Here is a 19,640-nt window from a genome sequence, read left to right as displayed (position 1 = left end):
TCTCTCTCTACATTTTTGGGAAGGCCCGTAAGTAAGCATTTCACGGTTAGTTTACACCTGTTGTTTACGAAGCATGCGACTCATAACATTTTATTTGGTAACACTGGTCTATATTATTGTTTGACTCTTGCAGAGCAGTATCATTATCCAGGCTTCTCCTCCATTCTCTACAAGTATTGACCCCACTGTGCAAAGGTCACCCAGGTGAACTCAACCCACAGATCACGACAGACTCAATTAGAGGGAGAACGTACACACATTCGCAAACAAACACACACATATATATATATACACACACGCACACACATGCCTGTCAAAGGGTACATACCATCAACAGTGGGCCCATCCACTCCCATCCCTTACCTAACAATCCGATCGATCAGGAGAAATGTAACCCAGGGAAACACCATGCATCTTTTACACATCCTGCCAAGGCCGTATCCATCATCGACGATTGGAAGTGCCCCGCTCCCCAGTGATGCTCACCTGGCAGACCATTTCTCTGTTTCTGACATGCTGCCCATGAGAAGCGGACTGGACACCAGGGCCGAAAGATAACTGGCCAACAACAACGCCTTTGTGGTGCTCCATAACACCAGTTTCCAGTTTCTGGCTGCATTTCGAGGAAACTGAAAAAGAAAGAGGCTCCCAGCTGCTTGCTCCCAGAGTTTTAATGGCTTAGGTGGATAAAAGACAGAAATGAGAGCTGATAGCCAGGCTGGCAGCAGGAGAGAGGGCTGTTTTAATGCTCTGGGGTTAATTGTTTTGTGTTCAGGGTTTCAGCTCGCCTTACAGTATTGGCAGTAGCCAGGCGCTAGATCGGTGGCGTGAGCATGGGGATGTGCCAAACGGTGATGAGCTAACGCCGTAGCGGATGACTAAGCAGGGCATATACTGCAGGCGAGACCTGTAACCCCCCTCTGCAAGTCGGCAGGCTCGTGTTCATTAAAGACTTACAATCCGGGGCTGGGGCAGTTCTGTAATGACCCCTCTCTCTTTCTCAATTCAATTCAACTTAAGGGCTTTATTGGCATGGGAAACATACGTTTACATTGCCAAAGCAAGTGAAATATATATATTTTTAAAAACAGTAATCATTAGTCTCACAAAAGTTCCAAGAGAATAAAGACAAATAGTTAAAATACAGAAGGGAAAATTAATAAACATAAATATGGTTTGTATTTACAATAGTGTTTGTTCTTCACTGGTTGCCCTTTGTGGCAACAGGTCACAAATCTTGCTGCTTTGATGGCACACAGTGGTATTTCACCCATTAGATATGGGGGTTTATCAAAATTGGGTTTGTTTTCTAATTCTTTACGGGTCTGTGCAATCTGGGGGAAATATGTGTCTCTAATATGGTTATACATTTGGCAGGAGGTTAGGAAGTGCAGCTCAGTTTCCACCTATTTTTGTGGGCAGAGTGCACATAGCCTGCCTTCTCGGTCTGCCTACGGCGGGCTTTCTCAATAGCAAGGCAATGCTCACTGAGTCTGTATATAGTCAAAGCTTTCTTTAAGTTTGGGTCAGTCACAGTGGTCAGGTATTCTGCCACTGTGTACTCTCTGTTTTAGGGCCAAATAGCATTTGAGTTTGCTCAGTGTTTTGTTAATTCTTATCCAATGTGTCAAGTAATTATCTTTTAGTTTTCTCATGATTTGGTTGGGTCTAATTGTGTTGCTGTTCTGGGCTCCATGGGGTGTGTTTGTTTGTGAACAGAGCCCCAGGACCAGCTTGCTTAGGGGACTATTCTCCAGGTTCATCTCTCTGTTGGTGATGGCTTTGTTATGGAAGGTTTGGCAATAGCTTTCTTGTAGAATGTAACATTTTTTTTTCTGGATTTTGATAATTAGGGGGTATCGACCTGATTCTGCTCTGCATGCATTATTTGGTGTTTTATGTTGTACACAGAGGATATTTTTTTGTGGAATTCTGCATGCAGTCTCAATTTAGTATTTGTCCCATTTGGTTAATTCCTGGTTGTTGAGGGGACCCCAGACCTCTCAACCAGAAAAGGGCAATGCGTTCTATAACTGAATCAAGTATTTATTTTTAGTATATCTCGCTCTCTTGCGCTAGCTCACTCGCTCTCTCTCTCTCCCTCCCACTCTGTCTCCTTCTCTCGCTCTCTCTCACTCTTTCACTCTCATTTGCTCTCTCTCTCTTTCGCTCGCTATCTCTCAAGACATCGTTACCCACTGTTGTCTAATACTGGGCCTGCCTACTCTTCTCTACACCAGACTGGTCATTGACACTCGGTCACTGGTGTGTGTGTTAATGAGGGCTCCCGGTGGTGTGTAATTAACACAATGGCAAACGTTCCCAACAGGTGAGATTATGCTGAGTGTATTAGACACAATGGGGCCCAGGAGAGTGTGTTTGTGTGTGTGTGGTTGCCCGTCGCCCACTGCTGTCTATCTGCCCGTCCCCTCGGATCACTCGGCGCCCAAACAGGCTGGCAGGCTTCAGTCTGCCTATATCCCCACCACACACACACACACACAGACACAACCGACTCTTGGTCCAACACTGATAAACACATGCTGGGTAGATTATTAAGGGCCCTAGTGAAGGACAGACTGGAGCATTGTGTGTGGAATGTTGGCTTCCTGTCAAATCCAATATTGTGTCCCTCTGGGCATTCTGATACATGATTAGAGACAGGTAGTCTAAGATACTGACATACTGATCTAAAACGTTTCTTGATAACATTTCAGCTAGAACAAAACCCAAGGAACAAGGATCACAAAGCTTGCTGCTGTGATTACACACTGTGGTATTTCACCTAACAGATATGGGAGTTTATCAATGTTTGATTTGTTTTCAAATTCTTTGTGGATCTGTGGGAAATATGTGTCCCTAATATGGTCATACTTTTGACAGTAGGTAAGGAAGAGCAGCTCAGTTTCCACCTAATTTTGTTGGCAGTGTACATATATCCTTCTCTTGAGAGCTAGGTCTGCCTCAATAGCAAGGCTATGCTCACTACATCTGTAAATAGTGATCATAGTGGCAATAGTCTACAGTCATAGAGCCTCCGTGTGTGGCAAAAGTTAAGAGATATCTAATCAATGGAATATGGAATTAAAATGACAGAATTAAAAGTTAAAGGCGTGAAGATCTCCATCTCTTTCTCTGAATGGAACATTAGCCGCTTGCTAGTTCTCAGTCAAAAGCTCTGATGCACACCTCTCTGACGCCCATAACCGCCCCCACCGCACAGGCATGTGGCGATGCAGCGGTCCCCATGGTAACCAGAGCTCGCCACAGTCCCGAACGCATGCGCGGGGTGCCACCTCTGTGCCATTGGGCTGTAGGAGGCAATCGAGGGGAAGTTGCAGCCTGTCTACTGTTTGGCACCAGGCCATCTGATGGCATTTCACTTCCTGAACACGAGGTGTGGGTCCGTGTTTGGAGAGAGGGGGAGAGAGAGAGAAGCATAGAGGGGAAGAGCACTCTTTTGAAGAGCAGTATTATTAGAGATGAAGGCAGAGATACAAAGTGGGACCGAGTTTGATGTGATAACTACACCAGCCGAGGCAGTTATTGCTGCTTATGGAAATTAAAATGTTCCCGGGCAGATACATACAGCGCCCTACTTCCAAGTTATTGGAAAGTGAGGAGCGGAGAGATTGCTAAATTAGCACGCTGTTACTCTGCAAGTTATTACTGTGTTTTCACACCTCATATTCCAGATGCCACTGGGATGCATGAGTGAAGTTCAACTGTACTGAAATGTTGTTGTTTTTTACATTGAGATGGCCATCAAGCATTTATTTTCCCCTGGTTGGATGTTGAAGGTGGAGTTTTTTTTTTAGGCTCTTACACTGGGGCAGGAGTCAGGACATGGGGCCTAACACACTGTCCAGTACGACATGTTTCTGTGTGTAAACATATTGTTCCCAGTGCTCCAGCATTCACCCCAGTGTTATGTCCATTATAATTCAGATAACATAAGGTCAGACACCCTAAAGGGGTTATCCTAAGTCTGGATATTTAGTGAGAGAATTATGCTTGATATCGAGCTCTCACAGCCCCAGCCTAACAAATTAAGCCTAGTTAATTTAGCACATTATCAACACTTTGAATAGCTTCTTGCCAGCAAGTACACAATTCGGCAGCAGTTGGTGTCGTTGAACAGATTAGAGCTGGCAGATTGAGTGCATGGTGGGAGATCCCATTGGGTACTTCACTACGGTTGACTCTGACTGCCATCTTTAGTTTCTATACCCTCTCCAACCCTGGTCTAGTAGTCCGATGTCCTTTTCACAGCCAAGCCATGCCGAGTTAAACCAATACATACTAGTAGAGTTTGGACTGGTACGATAATGTGAAAAGGGTACTAGTCAGCATCTCAGCACGGACATTCTCCAACACTCTTAACATGGCCACTTGGGAACAACACATCCACCTTCCAACAATTGGGTTGAAATGTATCCACAATATTGGCTGATTAGGCTAGTCCATACATTTTGATAGTTAGAGTGTTGGAAAATGGTTATGCTGATTTGGACCACCAGGGAAAGGTTTGAGCCCTGTAGAACTTGGACAATTTATCATTGTCAAGAATTTGGTTCTAGTTATTTTACTTGGCAGGGCTCTTGGAGAGAGAATAGTTTTTCATTATACTTCATATACTTAAAGTGAAGTAACTATGTGTTTTGCCATTGCTACCTTTTGAGACATTCCTTTTAATAGACGGGGGTGATGCAAAAGGCTATGTTGTAAAGGCCTGGCAAGACAGCTTTTACAGATGTGTGTCTGTGTGTTTTCCTTAATTTGTGTGTGCTCATACTTGTGAGTGAGATGCGGTGGAGTATAGGTCAGTCAAGTCTGCATCCCACTTCACCCGTGCGTGTCTGACCTCTACAACAACTACAGGTCAAGGGGTCACAACCTTTGCCCTTTAGAACATGCAGTGACCCAGGAATTAACCCCTCTGACAGGTGCCAATAGTTCCCCACTTACTGTACCTCCACTGTTATGTTAGATTGTGTGTGTGCATGCGTATGTGTCAGTATTAAGATGACAATCATTTAACATCCAGCTTCACACGGGATACTTGTCAGGTGAACTCTTTAGATATTAAAGTCAGGGTCATGCCAGTGTCATATGGAGACCAGAGACGCCTGCCTCTTGCTTTTGTCAGGTGGTCTAGCACATGGGGAAATCAAATCTTATTTGTCACATGCGCCGAATACAGGTGTCTTTACCGTGAAATGCTTACTTTTATTTTTTATTGAACCTTTATTTAACTAGACAAGTCAGTTATTTTCAATGAGGGCCTAGGAACAGTGGGTAAACTGCCTTGTTCAGGGGCTGAATGACATATTTTTACCTTGTCAGCTCAAGGATTTGATCTAGCAACCTTTCGATTACTGGTCCAACGCTCTAACCCCTAGGCTACCTACCGCCCCGCTTTCTGAATAAAAAAGGAAATAGTATCAAAATAGAATAACAATAATGAGGCTATATACACGGAGTACCGGTACTGAGTCAATGTGCAGGGGAATGAGGTAATTGAGGTAATATTTACATGTGGGTAGGGTTAAAAGTGACTAAGGAACCAGGATAGATATTAAAAAGAGTAGCAACAGCATATGTGAAGTGTGAAAGAATGTGTGTGTGTGTTGTCAATATGCATATATGTTTGTGAGTGTGTGTGTGTTGGAGTGTTAGTGTAGTATGGGTAGAGTCCAGTGAGTGTGCATTGAGCCAGTGAGTGTGCATCGAGCCAGTGAGTGTGCATCGAGCCAGTGAGTGTGCATCGAGCCAGTGAGTGTGCATCGAGCCAGTGAGTGTGCATCGAGCCAGTGAGTGTGCATCGAGCCAGTGAGTGTGCATCGAGCCAGTGAGTGTGCATCGAGCCAGTGAGTGTGCATCGAGCCAGTGAGTGTGCATCGAGCCAGTGAGTGTGCATCGAGCCAGTGAGTGTGCATCGAGCCAGTGTTCAGGAGCATGTTGGTCCCAGACTTGGCGCTCCGGTATGGATTGTCATGTTTTAGCAGAAAGAGAACAGTCTATGACTTGGGTGATTGGAGTCTGACAATTCTTAGGGCCTTCCTCTGAAACAGCCTGGCGTAGTTCCTAGATGACAGGGAGCTCGCCATACACCCTACCCTCTGTAGCGCCTTACTGTCGGATGCCAAGCAGTTGCCATGCCAAGCGGTGATGCAGCCAGTCAAGATGCTCTCAATGGTGCAGCTGTAGAACATTTTGAGGATCTGAGGGTCCATGACAAATCTTTTCAGACTTTTGAAGGGAAAGAGGCGCTGTCGTGCCCTCTTCACAACTGTGTTGGTGTGTTTGGACCATGATAGGTCCTTAGTGATGAGGACACCAAGAAACTTGAAACTCGTAACCTGCTCCGTTACACCGGGTCACGAGTTTCAAGTTCCTTGGTGTCCTCAAATGGGGGCGTGCTTGGCACTCCGTTTCCTGTAGTCCACGATCAGCTCCTTTTTCTTGCTGATGTTGATGGAGAGGTTGTTGTCCTGGCACCACATTGCCAGGTCTCTGACCTACCGCTGTCGTGTCATCGGCAAACTTAATGTGGTTAGAGTCGTGCGCTGCCACGCAGTCGTGGGTGAACATGGAGTACAGGAGGGGACTAAGCACGCACCACTGAGCGGGCCCCGTATTGAGTATCAGCGTGGCAGATGTGTTGTTGCTTACCCTCACCACCTGGGGGTGGCCCGTCAGGAAGTCCAGGATCCAGTTGCCGAGGGAGGTGTTTAGTCCCAGGGTCCTTAGCTTAGTGATAAGCTTGTAGGGCACTATGGTGTGGAACGCTGAGCTGTAGTCAATGAACAGCATTCTCACGTAGGCGTTCCTTTTGTCCAGGTGTGAAAGGGCTGTGTGGAGTGCAGTAGAGATTCCGTCATAGATCTGTTGGGGCAGTATGCAAATTGGGGTGGGTCTGGGATGATGGTGTTGATGTGAGCCATGACCAGCCTTTCAAAGCATTTCATGGCTACAGATGTGAGTACTGCGGGCCGATAGTCCTTTAGACAGGTTACCTTGGAATTATTGGGCATAGAGACTATGGTGGTACGCTATTAAAAAAAAGTGGGTAATAAAGACTAGGTCAGAGATAGGTTGAGAATGTCAGTGAAGACACTTATCAGCTGGTTAGCACATGCTCTGAGTACGCGTCCTGGTAATCCGCCTGGCCTTGGGCCTTGTGAATCTTGTTTAAAGGTCTTACTCACATTGGCTATGGAGAGCGTGATCACAGTCGTCCAGAACATGCTGGTGGTCACATGAATGTGTCAGTGTTGCTTGCCTCGTAGGCTCACGTCACTGGGCAGCACGTGTCTGGTTTTCCCTTTTGTAATCCGTGATAGTTTGCAAGCCCTGCCACATATGACGAGCGTCAGAGCCGATGTAGTAGGATTTGATCTTAGTCCTTTATTGACACTTTGCCTGTTTGATGGAGGGCGTAGAGGGATTTCTTATTGGAGTCCGGGTTAGTGTCCCGATCCTTGACATCAGCAGCTTCAGCCTTTGGCTCAGTGTTGATGTTGCCTGTGTCGTGTCTTTACTATTATTACATTGAAGACATAGTTTTTATCAAAGATTCTCTGTAATTAGTATTACGCGATCAACTGATTAATCATGTAAATGTAATTAACTAAGAAGTCGGGGCACCAAGGAAAAATATTCAGATTACAAAGTTATCATTTCCTAAAATAACTTTATAGATATTTTATCTGATCAATTAGTCTTCGAATTAATTAATTATTTACTTTACCTCAAGATAGTCTCATTCCACATGTCTTAAATTGTTAGTTATCTGCACAAACCCTGTCTTCACTATGAGTCATCCATACATCAATTGTCTTAAATAATTTATTTATTACTAACTAAGTAATTCACAGAAATGCATAAGCAAACAGTCAAACAAGGTAAATGTGGTTACAAGAAATGATAGGGGAATGTGCCCTAATGGGCTAAACCAGCATCGCGGCTTGTTAGACAAAAGGGAAAATGGGGGTCGACTAAGAAGTCACTACAGAGTGATAATTATAACAATTGAAATGCTAATCCTTTGCACATGAACGCTCACTCATTCGGGAACAATTGCAATCAATATATATATTTACGCTCAGTGTGTCGTCTTGATCACTGGTGAAAAGTTTCTTTTGTAGAATTGTTCGTCTCTCTCTCTGTCGTGGTTACAGTGGATAGTTCAGAGTGACATTCATTTGTTTCGTTATAGAGTGGATGTTTTGGCGGTTGTCGTTCTTCGCGTTCAATGATCCCGAATTCCTAGCTGCAGACTAGTAATTCATATCAAAGACTTGTTCTTATTCTGTTGGTATCACTAGTCTAAGAGTTTAACCATGTGGTATGGTTAAAAGATTCAGCAATGGTCCACAACCTTTGTCCTCCTCAAACATGGTCTGATGATAATTTCTCAAAGTTGGGTTTTATTCGGAATGGCAGAAAAGGGGCTGTCCCAGGACGCCTGACCCTAACTGGGCTCAGGTGCGGTCCTCTGATTTAGTTCAAATCCAATCCCATTTTTTAGTTTTCCTTCATTAAACAGTCCAAAATAACATTGTAAAATTGTGTAAACAGTATCATACTCAGTCATTCATCTTATACAACAATTAGATGTAAACCTCATATCTGAGGCTATTATATAAACAGCGTCATGGTAATATGGCCACACCGTCTCCCATGAGCTTCCCCAAGTTGTGGCAAACGGACCAGTTCGTAGCTGGATTCTTCAGTGATCTTTTATACTTTCTCCAGAACATGAAATTTGTTCGTACCTCAAGTTCTGTGAGGTGGAAGGAATTGCTTTGTTCTCTATGAAAATTTTCTCTGCCTCTTATACTATGTGGCCATGTGGCAGGGTCTTCTCAGGAATTTACAACCTCTCTTACCACAGCAACCTAGTTGAAGGAGGCAAGGGGGAGGCAGGGAGAGGGGGATGGGCCTTGCTATACCTAAAGAGGCCAACGTCATGACAACTGTAATCCATGGCTTCTGGTTGGGATATGTACATACGGTTGCTGTGGGGACGATGTCATCGATGCACTTATTAATGAAGCTGGTGACTGATGTGGTAAAATACCAGATAAATCCCGAACATATTCCAGTCTGCGCTAGCAAAACAGTCCTGTAGCTTAGCATCTGCTTCATAGGCCCACTCCCTTATTGTGTGTGTCACTGATACTTCCTGTTTGAGTTTTTGCTTGTAAGCAGGAATCAGGAGGATAGAATTATGGTCAGATTTGCCAAATGGAGGGCGAGGAAGAGCTTTCTATGTGTGTCTGTGTGTGGAGTAAATGTAGTCTAGAGTTTTTTTTAGCCTCTAATTGCACAGGTGACCCGGCTTTAAAATCACTGGCCACAAGGAGTGTCACCTATGGCTGAGCATTTTCTTGTTTGCCTATAGCCCAATACAGCTCATTGAGTGTGATCTTAATATCCGTTTTAGACGAAAACTGTCTTGTTAAATAGTATGGGGTACAGCTTTTCTTGAGGTATTTTATTTTGAGCAGAACCTCGAGACTTCCTTAAAATTTTAGATCAAGCACCAGCTGTTGTTAACAAGGAGACACACACCACCCCCCTTGAGTTTACCCGATGCTGCCGTTCTGTCCTGCCGATGTATAGAAAAAACAACTTTATTTATTTTTTCCTTGTTCAGCCATGACTCTGAGAAACATATGATACTACAGTTCTTCAGATCATATTGAGAGGATAGTCTCGAACAGAGCTCATTCAGTTTATTCTCCAATGTTCGCCAATAAAACAGAGAGAGGGAACTTGTCAATGTTATCTCGTCGGGTATCCCACACGCCGGCCTCTATAACGCAACCTTTTCCTTTTTTCGAGTGTCAGGGATTTGGGCCTGGTCTGGGATGATGCCGCCGACTCATTGAAGTAGAAATTCTCATCTAAATAGAGTTTAGGGATTGCTGTTTTGATGTCTCTGGAGAAATGTGTCTTGTCATGTTTGATTGTTAGAGATGACTTAGGTTATAATGACCTGACGAACTGTATGTAATTGTGTGGACTCATTGATATGTTATTCTGGGATTCCTCGTGTATCCTATTCTAGAAGGTAAAGTCCCAGTTCAATCAATTGTAGAGGAAGGACTTCGACATGATGGTTTCCATTCAGCATGTTCTTAGCCATGTTTTAACGATACGATCAGTTGATTTGGGGCCAAATACTTTTATTTGTAATTTAAAATATTGTCTTCAACGTTTTCTGTTATAGTCTTCACTCGTGACTTTCTGCAAGCCCTCGCTCTAATAACCACTGCTTTCTGTAAGACAATGGAAGGCTCCCACATTACATTGTCTCCTCCAGCAATCCCTTTCTTCTTCCAGTTCCTCCTTTTCCCTGGCTGCAGTCATGGATATGGCTTAGCTATTGGACTTGACTCTTACGTTGATCTGCCCCGTACTGACATGTTCATCTTCTCATGATGTGTCTCAGTGGTTTATGCGTGGTGTGGAGCAGTCTAAAATGTTAGGGGCTGACTACACCACTCTAGATCTAAATACAGTCTAGATCTGATCTGTATCGGTAGCCTTACAATGATCACATATGCTGAGTAAATGTACAAACTCATGTCTATGTTGTCTATTTCTATGCTCCCTCCAGTTAAAATGAGTCCATAATGGTATAACCCTACATTTCTTCTACTTGTAAGGAAGTGAAGATACAGTATATACTATAGTCATGTATTTGAACCAGTGGAGAGTGAAGTGAGACACTCTGAACATCGCATATAGAAATTAAATGAAGAGCTGCCACAATTCCCTATCCTGCAAGACAGACAATCATATTTGTTCTACATGACATATTTATATCTGAGCATTCTGTAACATTGTGCCCTTCTGAACAAACCCCAGTTATTCTCTCTCATTGGCTGTGGGGTTTATGGAACGTTGCAGATAGGAATGTAATGCATAGAGCTGACATGTTTCTCTATTCTACAAGGCACAGACAGTCATATTTTTTCTATATGATATATTTCTAACCCCAAGTGTTGTCTCTACCAGTAGGGGGCAATGTGATACAGGCCAATGACTGGTTTGGTATCTATTGCTCATGAAGAGACATGTACTTCCCCTCTGAGCCTCAACTCCTCTCTATGTAAACCATACACACACCTAGCAGAACAAAATACCATATTTCTCCCTCACCAATGTAAACATTACATATTTAGGGATTGAGGGAATTTAGATTTATGGGTAATAACAGCACACAGACGTTGAAGTTAGACATTTGAACGGTTTGGACTTGGGATGCAGAGGGAATTAATGGAGCTTTTTTTCATGGACACCAAAGTATTCATTTTCACACACTTGACGTCCCCGGGGACAAACGGGGAGTGAGTGGATTTCAATGCCACTAGCAATCTGGTCTTTCTCCCGTAATGGTTTCTGCCAAAACCAGTTTAACCTTCATCTCAGGTGCACGTGTCTCTGTCGGCGAGGCTTGGTTCAGTGTTAGATGACATAGGGACTTTTAAATGCGTTTGGCAACGGATGGCCCACACGTCTTTGTATGTAGAGAGACTTCTCAGTGCTTACAGGCAGTTGAAATGGAGGTCAACTATGTTCCTCAGGTTCTGCATACTGTAATGGTTGGTGCTCAACATGATTTGAATGTAATTACATTAAAAATAATACATAACAGTATAATTAGGGAATTCGTGTGTAGGCTATTACACCAGTCAAATGGTATGTTTTTATATCTGTAATGATGTAAAGAAGATGGATCTCTGTTCATGCTGAATTCTACACCTGCACCCATGTTAATTCTTTACTATAGCTTGTTTCATTATACACTCCCTAAACCACTACAGGTACTCTACAACACATACAATCACTCACAGGCAATCCAGAAAACACACACAATTGATTTGGCATGGGGAACCCATTTCACCTCATTAACCCATTGATTTGTGTGGGTCACTGAAGCAAAACATAGATGTGTAGATGGAAAAGCACCATACAGAGTTAGACACTGGGGATAGGGTGGTACGATAACATTATGCTATTCCATTTGTGATCATCTACCTCAGAGTTTCCCAAATTCGGTCCTGGGGCCCCCTGGGTGAACATTTTAGTTTTTGCTCTAGCACTACACAGCTGATTCAAATAACTAACTCATCATCAAGCTTTGATTTTTGAATCAGCTGTGTAGTGCTAGGGCAAAAACAAAAATGTGTACCCGGGGGGGCCCAGGACCGAGTTTGGGAAACCTTGATCTACCTGGTGCTGCAAGTGAACAAGTCTTACGGGCAAGTATTCCTTAAATATTTTATATAAATATAGTCCAACTGCAAGATGGAATATATTGTCTAGGGAGAGGAATATATTGTCTAGGGAGAGGAATATGTTGTGTAGAGAGGGGAATATATTGTCTAGGGAGAGGAATATATTGTCTAGGGAGAGGAATATATTGTCTAGGGAGGGGAATATATTGTCTAGGGAGAGGAATATATTGTCTAGGGAGAGGAATATATTGTCTAGGGAGAGGAATATATTGTCTAGGGAGAGGAATATATTGTCTAGGGAGAGGAATATATTGTCTAGGGAGAGGAATATATTGTCTAGGGAGAGGAATATATTGTCTAGGGAGAGGAATATATTGTCTAGGGAGAGGAATATATTGTCTAGGGAGAGGAATATATTGTGTAGAGAGGGGAATATATTGTCTAGGGAGAGGAATATATTGTCTAGGGAGAGGAATATATTGTCTAGGGAGAGGAATATATTGTCTAGGGAGAGGAATATATTGTGTAGAGAGGGGAATATATTGTCTAGGGAGAGGAATATATTGTCTAGGGAGAGGAATATATTGTCTAGGGAGAGGAATATATTGTCTAGGGAGAGGAATATATTGTCTAGGGAGAGGAATATATTGTCTAGGGAGAGGAATATATTGTCTAGGGAGAGGAATATATTGTCTAGGGAGAGGAATATATTGTCTAGGGAGAGGAATATATTGTATAGGGAGAGGAATATGTTGTCTAGGGAGAGGAATATGTTGTCTAGGGAGAGGAATATATTGTCTAGGGAGAGGAATATATTGTCTAGGGAGAGGAATATATTGTCTAGGGAGAGGAATATGTTGTCTAGGGAGAGGAATATGTTGTCTAGGGAGAGGAATATATTGTCTAGGGAGAGGAATATATTGTCTAGGGAGAGGAATATATTGTCTAGGGAGAGGAATATATTGTCTAGGGAGAGGAATATATTGTCTAGGGAGAGGAATATATTGTCTAGGGAGAGGAATATGTTGTCTAGGGAGAGGAATATGTTGTCTAGGGAGAGGAATATATTGTCTAGGGAGAGGAATATATTGTCTAGGGAGAGGAATATATTGTCTAGGGAGAGGAATATATTGTCTAGGGAGAGGAATATATTGTCTAGGGAGAGGAATATATTGTCTAGGGAGAGGAATATATTGTCTAGGGAGAGGAATATATTGTGTAGAGAGGGGAATATATTGTCTAGGGAGAGGAATATATTGTCTAGGGAGAGGAATATATTGTCTAGGGAGAGGAATATATTGTCTAGGGAGGGGAATATATTGTCTAGGGAGAGGAATATATTGTCTAGGGAGAGGAATATATTGTCTAGGGAGAGGAATATATTGTCTAGGGAGAGGAATATATTGATATATTGTCTAGGGAGGGGAATATATTGTCTAGGGAGAGGAATATATTGTCTAGGGAGAGGAATATATTGTCTAGGGAGGGGAATATATTGTCTAGGGAGAGGAATATATTGTCTAGGGAGAGGAATATATTGTCTAGGGAGAGGAATATATTGTCTAGGGAGAGGAATATATTGATATATTGTCTAGGGAGGGGAATATATTGTCTAGGGAGAGGAATATATTGTCTAGGGAGGGGAATATATTGTCTAGGGAGAGGAATATATTGTCTAGGGAGAGGAATATATTGTCTAGGGAGAGGAATATATTGTCTAGGGAGAGGAATATATTGTCTAGGGAGAGGAATATATTGTCTAGGGAGAGGAATATATTGTCTAGGGAGAGGAATATATTGTCTAGGGAGAGGAATATATTGTCTAGGGAGGGGAATATATTGTCTAGGGAGAGGAATATATTGTCTAGGGAGAGGAATATATTGTCTAGGGAGAGGAATATATTGTCTAGGGAGAGGAATATATTGTCTAGGGAGAGGAATATATTGTCTAGGGAGAGGAATATATTGTCTAGGGAGAGGAATATATTGTCTAGGGAGAGGAATATATTGTCTAGGGAGAGGAATATATTGTCTAGGGAGAGGAATATATATATATATATATATATATATTAAAATGTTGTGTAGCCCAACTAGAGATTTGAATCCAATTATCCTTTATTTTTATTATCCTATATTGTGTAAGTTGGTAGTGATTTTGCGGTTGTCACTCGTGCTGCTGTTATGACATGTTTGGCCTTTCCCATTTCAAACAGAAAGCATACCGGTGATGATGATATCAGCGAAGTGAGGAGGTTAACAGAATCTGAGTGATACTATTAAAGGTTCCTGTGGGTTCATACAGGTACCTCCCCCTCTATAACTCCTGCTGTCTACTCTATCATTTTCCTGTAAGGGACCTGTATCCACCTCTATCCACTGTGTGTGTCCTCTGAAATTGACTCTATAAGGAGGGGAAGGCAGGCAATTAAAAAGCTTCCACTCCTAGGCCCCTACCTGGCCCCATAGTAAAAAAAACAACAACAACAAAAAACACAATCTTCCCCGGGAATACGTTTTACATCCAACTAGCTTGCGCTGGCAATTTAAGAGAGCATTTTATTTCAGGGGGAAGGAGGAAGAGATACCTGGCGGATTGAGGCTCCTCTCGCCTGACTCCTAAAGCTTCTTAATGATAGCCCACTGGAGGGAGGGATGGAGGTAGGGATGGAGCATATTCAGCTCCGAAGGAGAAATAGCCATCCTCCCTGTTTTTCCTGCCCACTCCTCTGCTCACTTTCAATGAGTCTCCTGTTCTCTTTGTCTCTGTACCTCTCTCTCTCGCTTCTCTCTCTCTCTCTCTCGCTCTCTCTCTCGCTCTCTCTCTCTCGCTTCTCGCTCTCTCTCTCGCTCTCTCTCTCGCTCTCACTCTCTCTCTCTCTCTCTCTCTCTCTCTCCCCTTCTCTCCCTCTCTCCTTCTTTCTCTAATTTTCTCTGTTTATCTCTACCTTTCTCTCTTTCCCTCTCTTTTCATCTCTCTTTCTATTTTTGTCATCTGCCTTCTAATGTGGCTCCTCATGGCCCGGCTCAAGCTAGAGGAGGAGATGTATAAAAATGTATATTGTTTTGCTTCTCTCTATCCCTCTCTCGCTCTCTCTGTCTCTTTCTCTCTCTCTCTCTCTCTCTCTCCAATTTCCTTCCTTCCCTTCAGCAGAGCCCAAGTGTTCATGGGAAGTAAATGACCAGAGAAGGTAAATATGGGCCTCACTCTCACACACAAAATTACCCAGCATTCTCGGAGGTAAACACACAGCGTGGCTATTTGCAAATATTGAGCTTGGCATATCTCTTTGCCCTTCTGAGTAGTTTTTTGACGGTTCGCTCAGAGCGGGATAGGATATATTCAGACCTACATCCATCATTGGGTTCATATTACTAGCACAAAGCAGTGGATGTTCATCAGCACATGGACAATACAGCTAACACACTCTTCCTTTGTTAGCACCATTGTCTCTAGACATGGCTGAATGAATGAATTGAAGTAGCTCTTAATGTTCACCTTTTATGGAGCCTATAATTACAAGCTCTCATTTGACAGCATGTTGCTTTCAGCGAATGTGGAACTCCACCGGGTAAACCAATTTGGCCTCATTACTCCAACCCCCTCTCATTACTCGGACCCCCCTCCATCTCTCACTTGGTAGGACGGTAAAGTACCGTAGGAACAGCCAATCCCGCACCGGCCCGTCAAAGTTGTTGATACTTTTTACTATATGGTTCCGAATGGCTTCTGGTGGGATTTGATCAGATGATTAATAAGCACAACAAAGCTGCTGCTCCATATCAGACCAGTCCAAGTAACCATTGTCCCCCTGTCTGATGTGCTGCCAATACCTGCTAGTTTTCTCATTTTTCACCACCCGTTAAAACCCAGGCAGCTTTGTGTTAATAATGAATATGGTATTGGCACACAGTGGGCAAGAAGTCTTAGTTATACAGACGGGGATCCTCATATTGTTTCTGCCCCTTTTCCTTTTGTGTGAGAGAGAGAGGGAGAGGATTGTCCCCCCTTTTCTTTAATTAGCCACTGAGGGTTGTGTGCGGTTGAAAGACGTCTTTTAGAAGCCCCTGGTTGTGTTACAGCACCAGAACCTTCAGGGGGGGGGGGGGGGGGGGGGGGGTTCTGTGTCTTAACACTCTAGAGAGATGGGCTGAGGATATAGCGGGATATTGTCTCATACATTGGTGTGTGTTTGAAATATCATTACAGCCAGCAGCTTTCAATGCAAATTACTTCAAAATACTTTATTTTGATACATTTTCAGAAGGGTGTGTGATACCCGTGCACAGGTGAGGTTGCTGGCTGTGTATGGGGTGATATTGGCTCTTCCAGTGCTACTCCAGGTTGACAGGGGCAGCACTCAGTCTCAGGGAGATGAAGAGACGAGGGCAGGCTAGACCATAGGGTATAGGGCAGTGTGTAGAATTCCTTTCCTCCGTAGGTGAGAGTTAGTCTGTTTGTGTGTGCATGTGTGTTCGTGCGTCTGCATCATTACTGTCTGTGTGAGTGCGTGTGTCTGTGTGTGCAGATGTGTGTTACTAGGTTCTGTGTGTATGTGTGTGTGTGTCTGGATCATTACTGTGTGTGTCTGTGTCTGCAGATGTGTGTTACTAGGTTCTGTCGAGTGAGTGAGTGAGTGAGTGTGTGTGTTGCATAGTCTGTGTGTGTGCTCTGTGTGAGAGCCCAGCTGGTATGCCACAGGGCTTTTTGTTTCAGGGCCCAAGAAAGGTGACTGTACCTCGGAACAGTGAGTTTTCACCTAATTAAGCCCATCGGACTAACCCAGTGAAAGTCACTCCTATAATTTGACATGTGTGAGCTAACATTACCATACAGAGTGGGCTTCAGTAGGGGAATGACATGACTCATAGAGCTTTTTGCTGGCAGTGAATTCCACATTGGATTTACAAAAAAAACGGTACATTTTAAAGGATTTCTAGAAGATTCCCAAAATCAGGCAGGAATATGTAGGAAATCTAGAATCCTCCAACCAGGATTTCTGGAAAACCAGGGAATTTGGGTAAAGTTACTGGAATTTTACAACCATTTATTTATAGGTGTGTTGTAAAGGCCCTCAAAGCAACACCAATCCTGCTTCCAAAGAAGACTTGTAATGTGTGTGTGTGTGCTAGCGTGCATGCCTGTGTGTTCATGTCTTCTCATGCTTGCCTTCCTGTGTGTTAAGTCCCTCTGCTCTGTGTGGTGCCAAATATCAATCTGGGAGCAATCTGTCTGTGCTCTCGACCGTCCACTCGGCATACAAACAAGGTTGCGTCCTATAAGGCACCCTTTTCCATACCAAGTGCACTACATTTGACCAGGGCCCAAATATGTCTTGTCAAAGGTGGTGCACTATAAAGGCTATAGCGTGCCACTTGGGATTTAACCCAAGGCCTCACTGCTGCGGTGATCAATGGAGCATTCCCGTCGAGAATATTTCATCAACTTTGGTGTTACTCTCCACCTGACGACTCATGCGTCCGGAGCAACGCTGCTTAGGGGGGAAATAAAGATGTCTGCCAGTTATAGATTGTTCATTTAAAGAAAAGGAAAAAATAAAGAGAGAAAGTGATACTCTGCTAAATGAAGCTGTTGAAGGAGTGACTGCTGGCTGTCCTCCTCTGTTTCTCATCTCCTGTGGTTATGGGACAGAAGGGATGTCTACGGCTGTATAAGGTCCAGGCCACTGCTCTTAACTGCTGGTGATGTTGATATCCCTCTACATCCATCCTACTCATTCTAGTAGCCCAAGGGTATTGTGCTCTTAGATTCTGCTGAGGTGTGTGTGTGTGTGTGTGTGTGTGTGGTCCCTGACCCTTTTGAAGAGATGTCCCTGCCAAGCGAGGTACATAGGGCCCCTCCAGGGATTCAACATCCATTTGAATTGTTTGTGCAGCACCTCCATGGCAGAGCCCAGGACTTTGTTGCAGTTTTAATGCATCTTTGACCTAGATTCTACATCACAATGTTTAGCGATCGTGTGTGTGTGATGTGTGTCAGTCTTCCTGCTGTCAGCTGAAGAAACAGACTTGCTGTTGATGGAGGGGATGTAGGGTGGAGGAAGGGAAGAGAGGTGGAGGAAGGGAAGAGAGGTGGAGGAGAGGAAGGGGTAGAGGGGAGGAGTGGATGAGGAAAAGAGGGGTGGGGGAGGGAAAGAGAGGAGTGGAGGAGGGGAAGAGATGACGAGGGGCAGAGAGAAGGAGTGGAGGAGAAGAGAGGAGGAGGGGACGAGATGAGGATAAGTGGAGGAAAAGAGAGGAGGGGAAGAAAGTAGTAGAGGAAGGGAAGAGATGAGGTGTCTAGGAAGGGAAGATAGGAGGTGAAGAGAGGAGGAGTGGAGGAAGGGAAGAGGAGGAGGGGTTGAAAGGTGGAGGAGGAAGAGTGGAGGAGGAGAAGAGGGGTGGAGGGGTAGAGAGGAGGAATGGAGAAGAGATGGGAGGAGTGGAGGAAGGAAAGAGTGGAGGAAGGAAAAAGTGGAGGAGGTGAAGAGAGGTGGGGGGAAGAGTGGAGGAGGGGAAGAGTGGGGGAGGGTAAGAGTGGGGGAGGGGAAGAGTGGAGGAGGGGAAGAGTGGAGGAGGGGAAGAGTGGAGGAGGTGGGGTGGTGGAGGGGAAGAGGGGTGGTGGAGGGGAAGAGGGGTGGAGGAGGGGAAGAGTGGAGGAGGGGAAGAGGGGAGGAGGGGAAGAGTGGATGATAAGAGAGGAGCGGAAGCGGAGGAGGGGAAGCGGAGGAGGGGAAGAGAGGAGGAGCGGAGGAGGGGAGGAGTGGAGGAGGGGAAGACAGGAGAAGAGAGGTGGTGGAGGGGAAGAAGAGGAGGGGAAGAGAGGAGGAGGGGAAGAGGAGTAGAGGAGGGAGGGGAAGAGGGGAAGAGGGGAAGAGGGGAAGAGGGGAAGAGTGGAGGAGGGGAGGAGGGGAAGAGTGGAAGAGTGGAGGATAAGAGAGGAGCGGAAGCGGAGGAGGAAAAGCGGAGGAGGGGAAGAGAGGAGTAGCAGAGGAGGAGCGGAGGAGGGGAGGAGTGGAGGAGGGGAAGACAGGAGAAGAGAGGTGGTGGAGGGGAAGAGAGGAGGAGGGGAAGAGAAGAGGGGAAGAGAGGAGTAGGGGAGGAGGGGAAGACAGGAGAAGAGGGGAGGAGGGGAAGACAGGAGAAGAGAGGTTGTGGAGGGGAAGAAGGGGAGGGGAAGAGTGGAGGAGGGGAGGAGTGGAGGAGGGGAAGTGGATGTGGAGGAGGGGAAGAGGGGTGGAAGAGGGGAGGAGGGGAAGAGGGGAAGAGTGGAGGAGGGGAAGAGTGGAGGGGGTGAATAGAGGAGGAGGAGGGGTGGTGGAGGGGAAGAGGGGTGGTGGAGGGCAAGAGGGGTGGAGGAGGGGAAAAATGGAGGAGTGGAAGAGGGGA

General features: G+C 44.7%; 2 protein-coding genes across 8 annotated transcripts in view; both read left to right on the top strand.

Moving 5' to 3' along the window:
- Window positions 1–19,640, top strand: part of diaph2 (diaphanous-related formin 2) — a 693,877-nt gene that overhangs the window by 262,958 nt on the left and 411,279 nt on the right. The gene's annotated exons all lie outside the window — the stretch shown is intronic.
- On the top strand, window positions 12,224–14,331 carry LOC118938706 (cilia- and flagella-associated protein 58-like). The gene has a single exon (XM_036943145.1). The coding sequence runs from the start codon at window positions 12,374–12,376 to the stop codon at window positions 13,835–13,837; it is 1,464 nt and encodes a 487-aa protein (XP_036799040.1). The 5' UTR covers window positions 12,224–12,373; the 3' UTR covers window positions 13,838–14,331.

The sequence above is a fragment of the Oncorhynchus mykiss genome, chromosome 14 (genome assembly GCF_013265735.2).
Source record: "Oncorhynchus mykiss isolate Arlee chromosome 14, USDA_OmykA_1.1, whole genome shotgun sequence".
Lineage (NCBI taxonomy): Eukaryota > Metazoa > Chordata > Actinopteri > Salmoniformes > Salmonidae > Oncorhynchus > Oncorhynchus mykiss.
The sequence above is the reverse complement of the archived record's forward strand: the minus strand, read 5'-3'. Positions and strand labels throughout refer to the sequence as shown.

Excerpts from the sequence above, each read along its gene's own strand:
- LOC118938706 (XM_036943145.1), top strand. The coding sequence starts at position 12,374 with ATGTTGTGTAGAGAGGGGAATATATTGTCTAGGGAGAGGAATATATTG.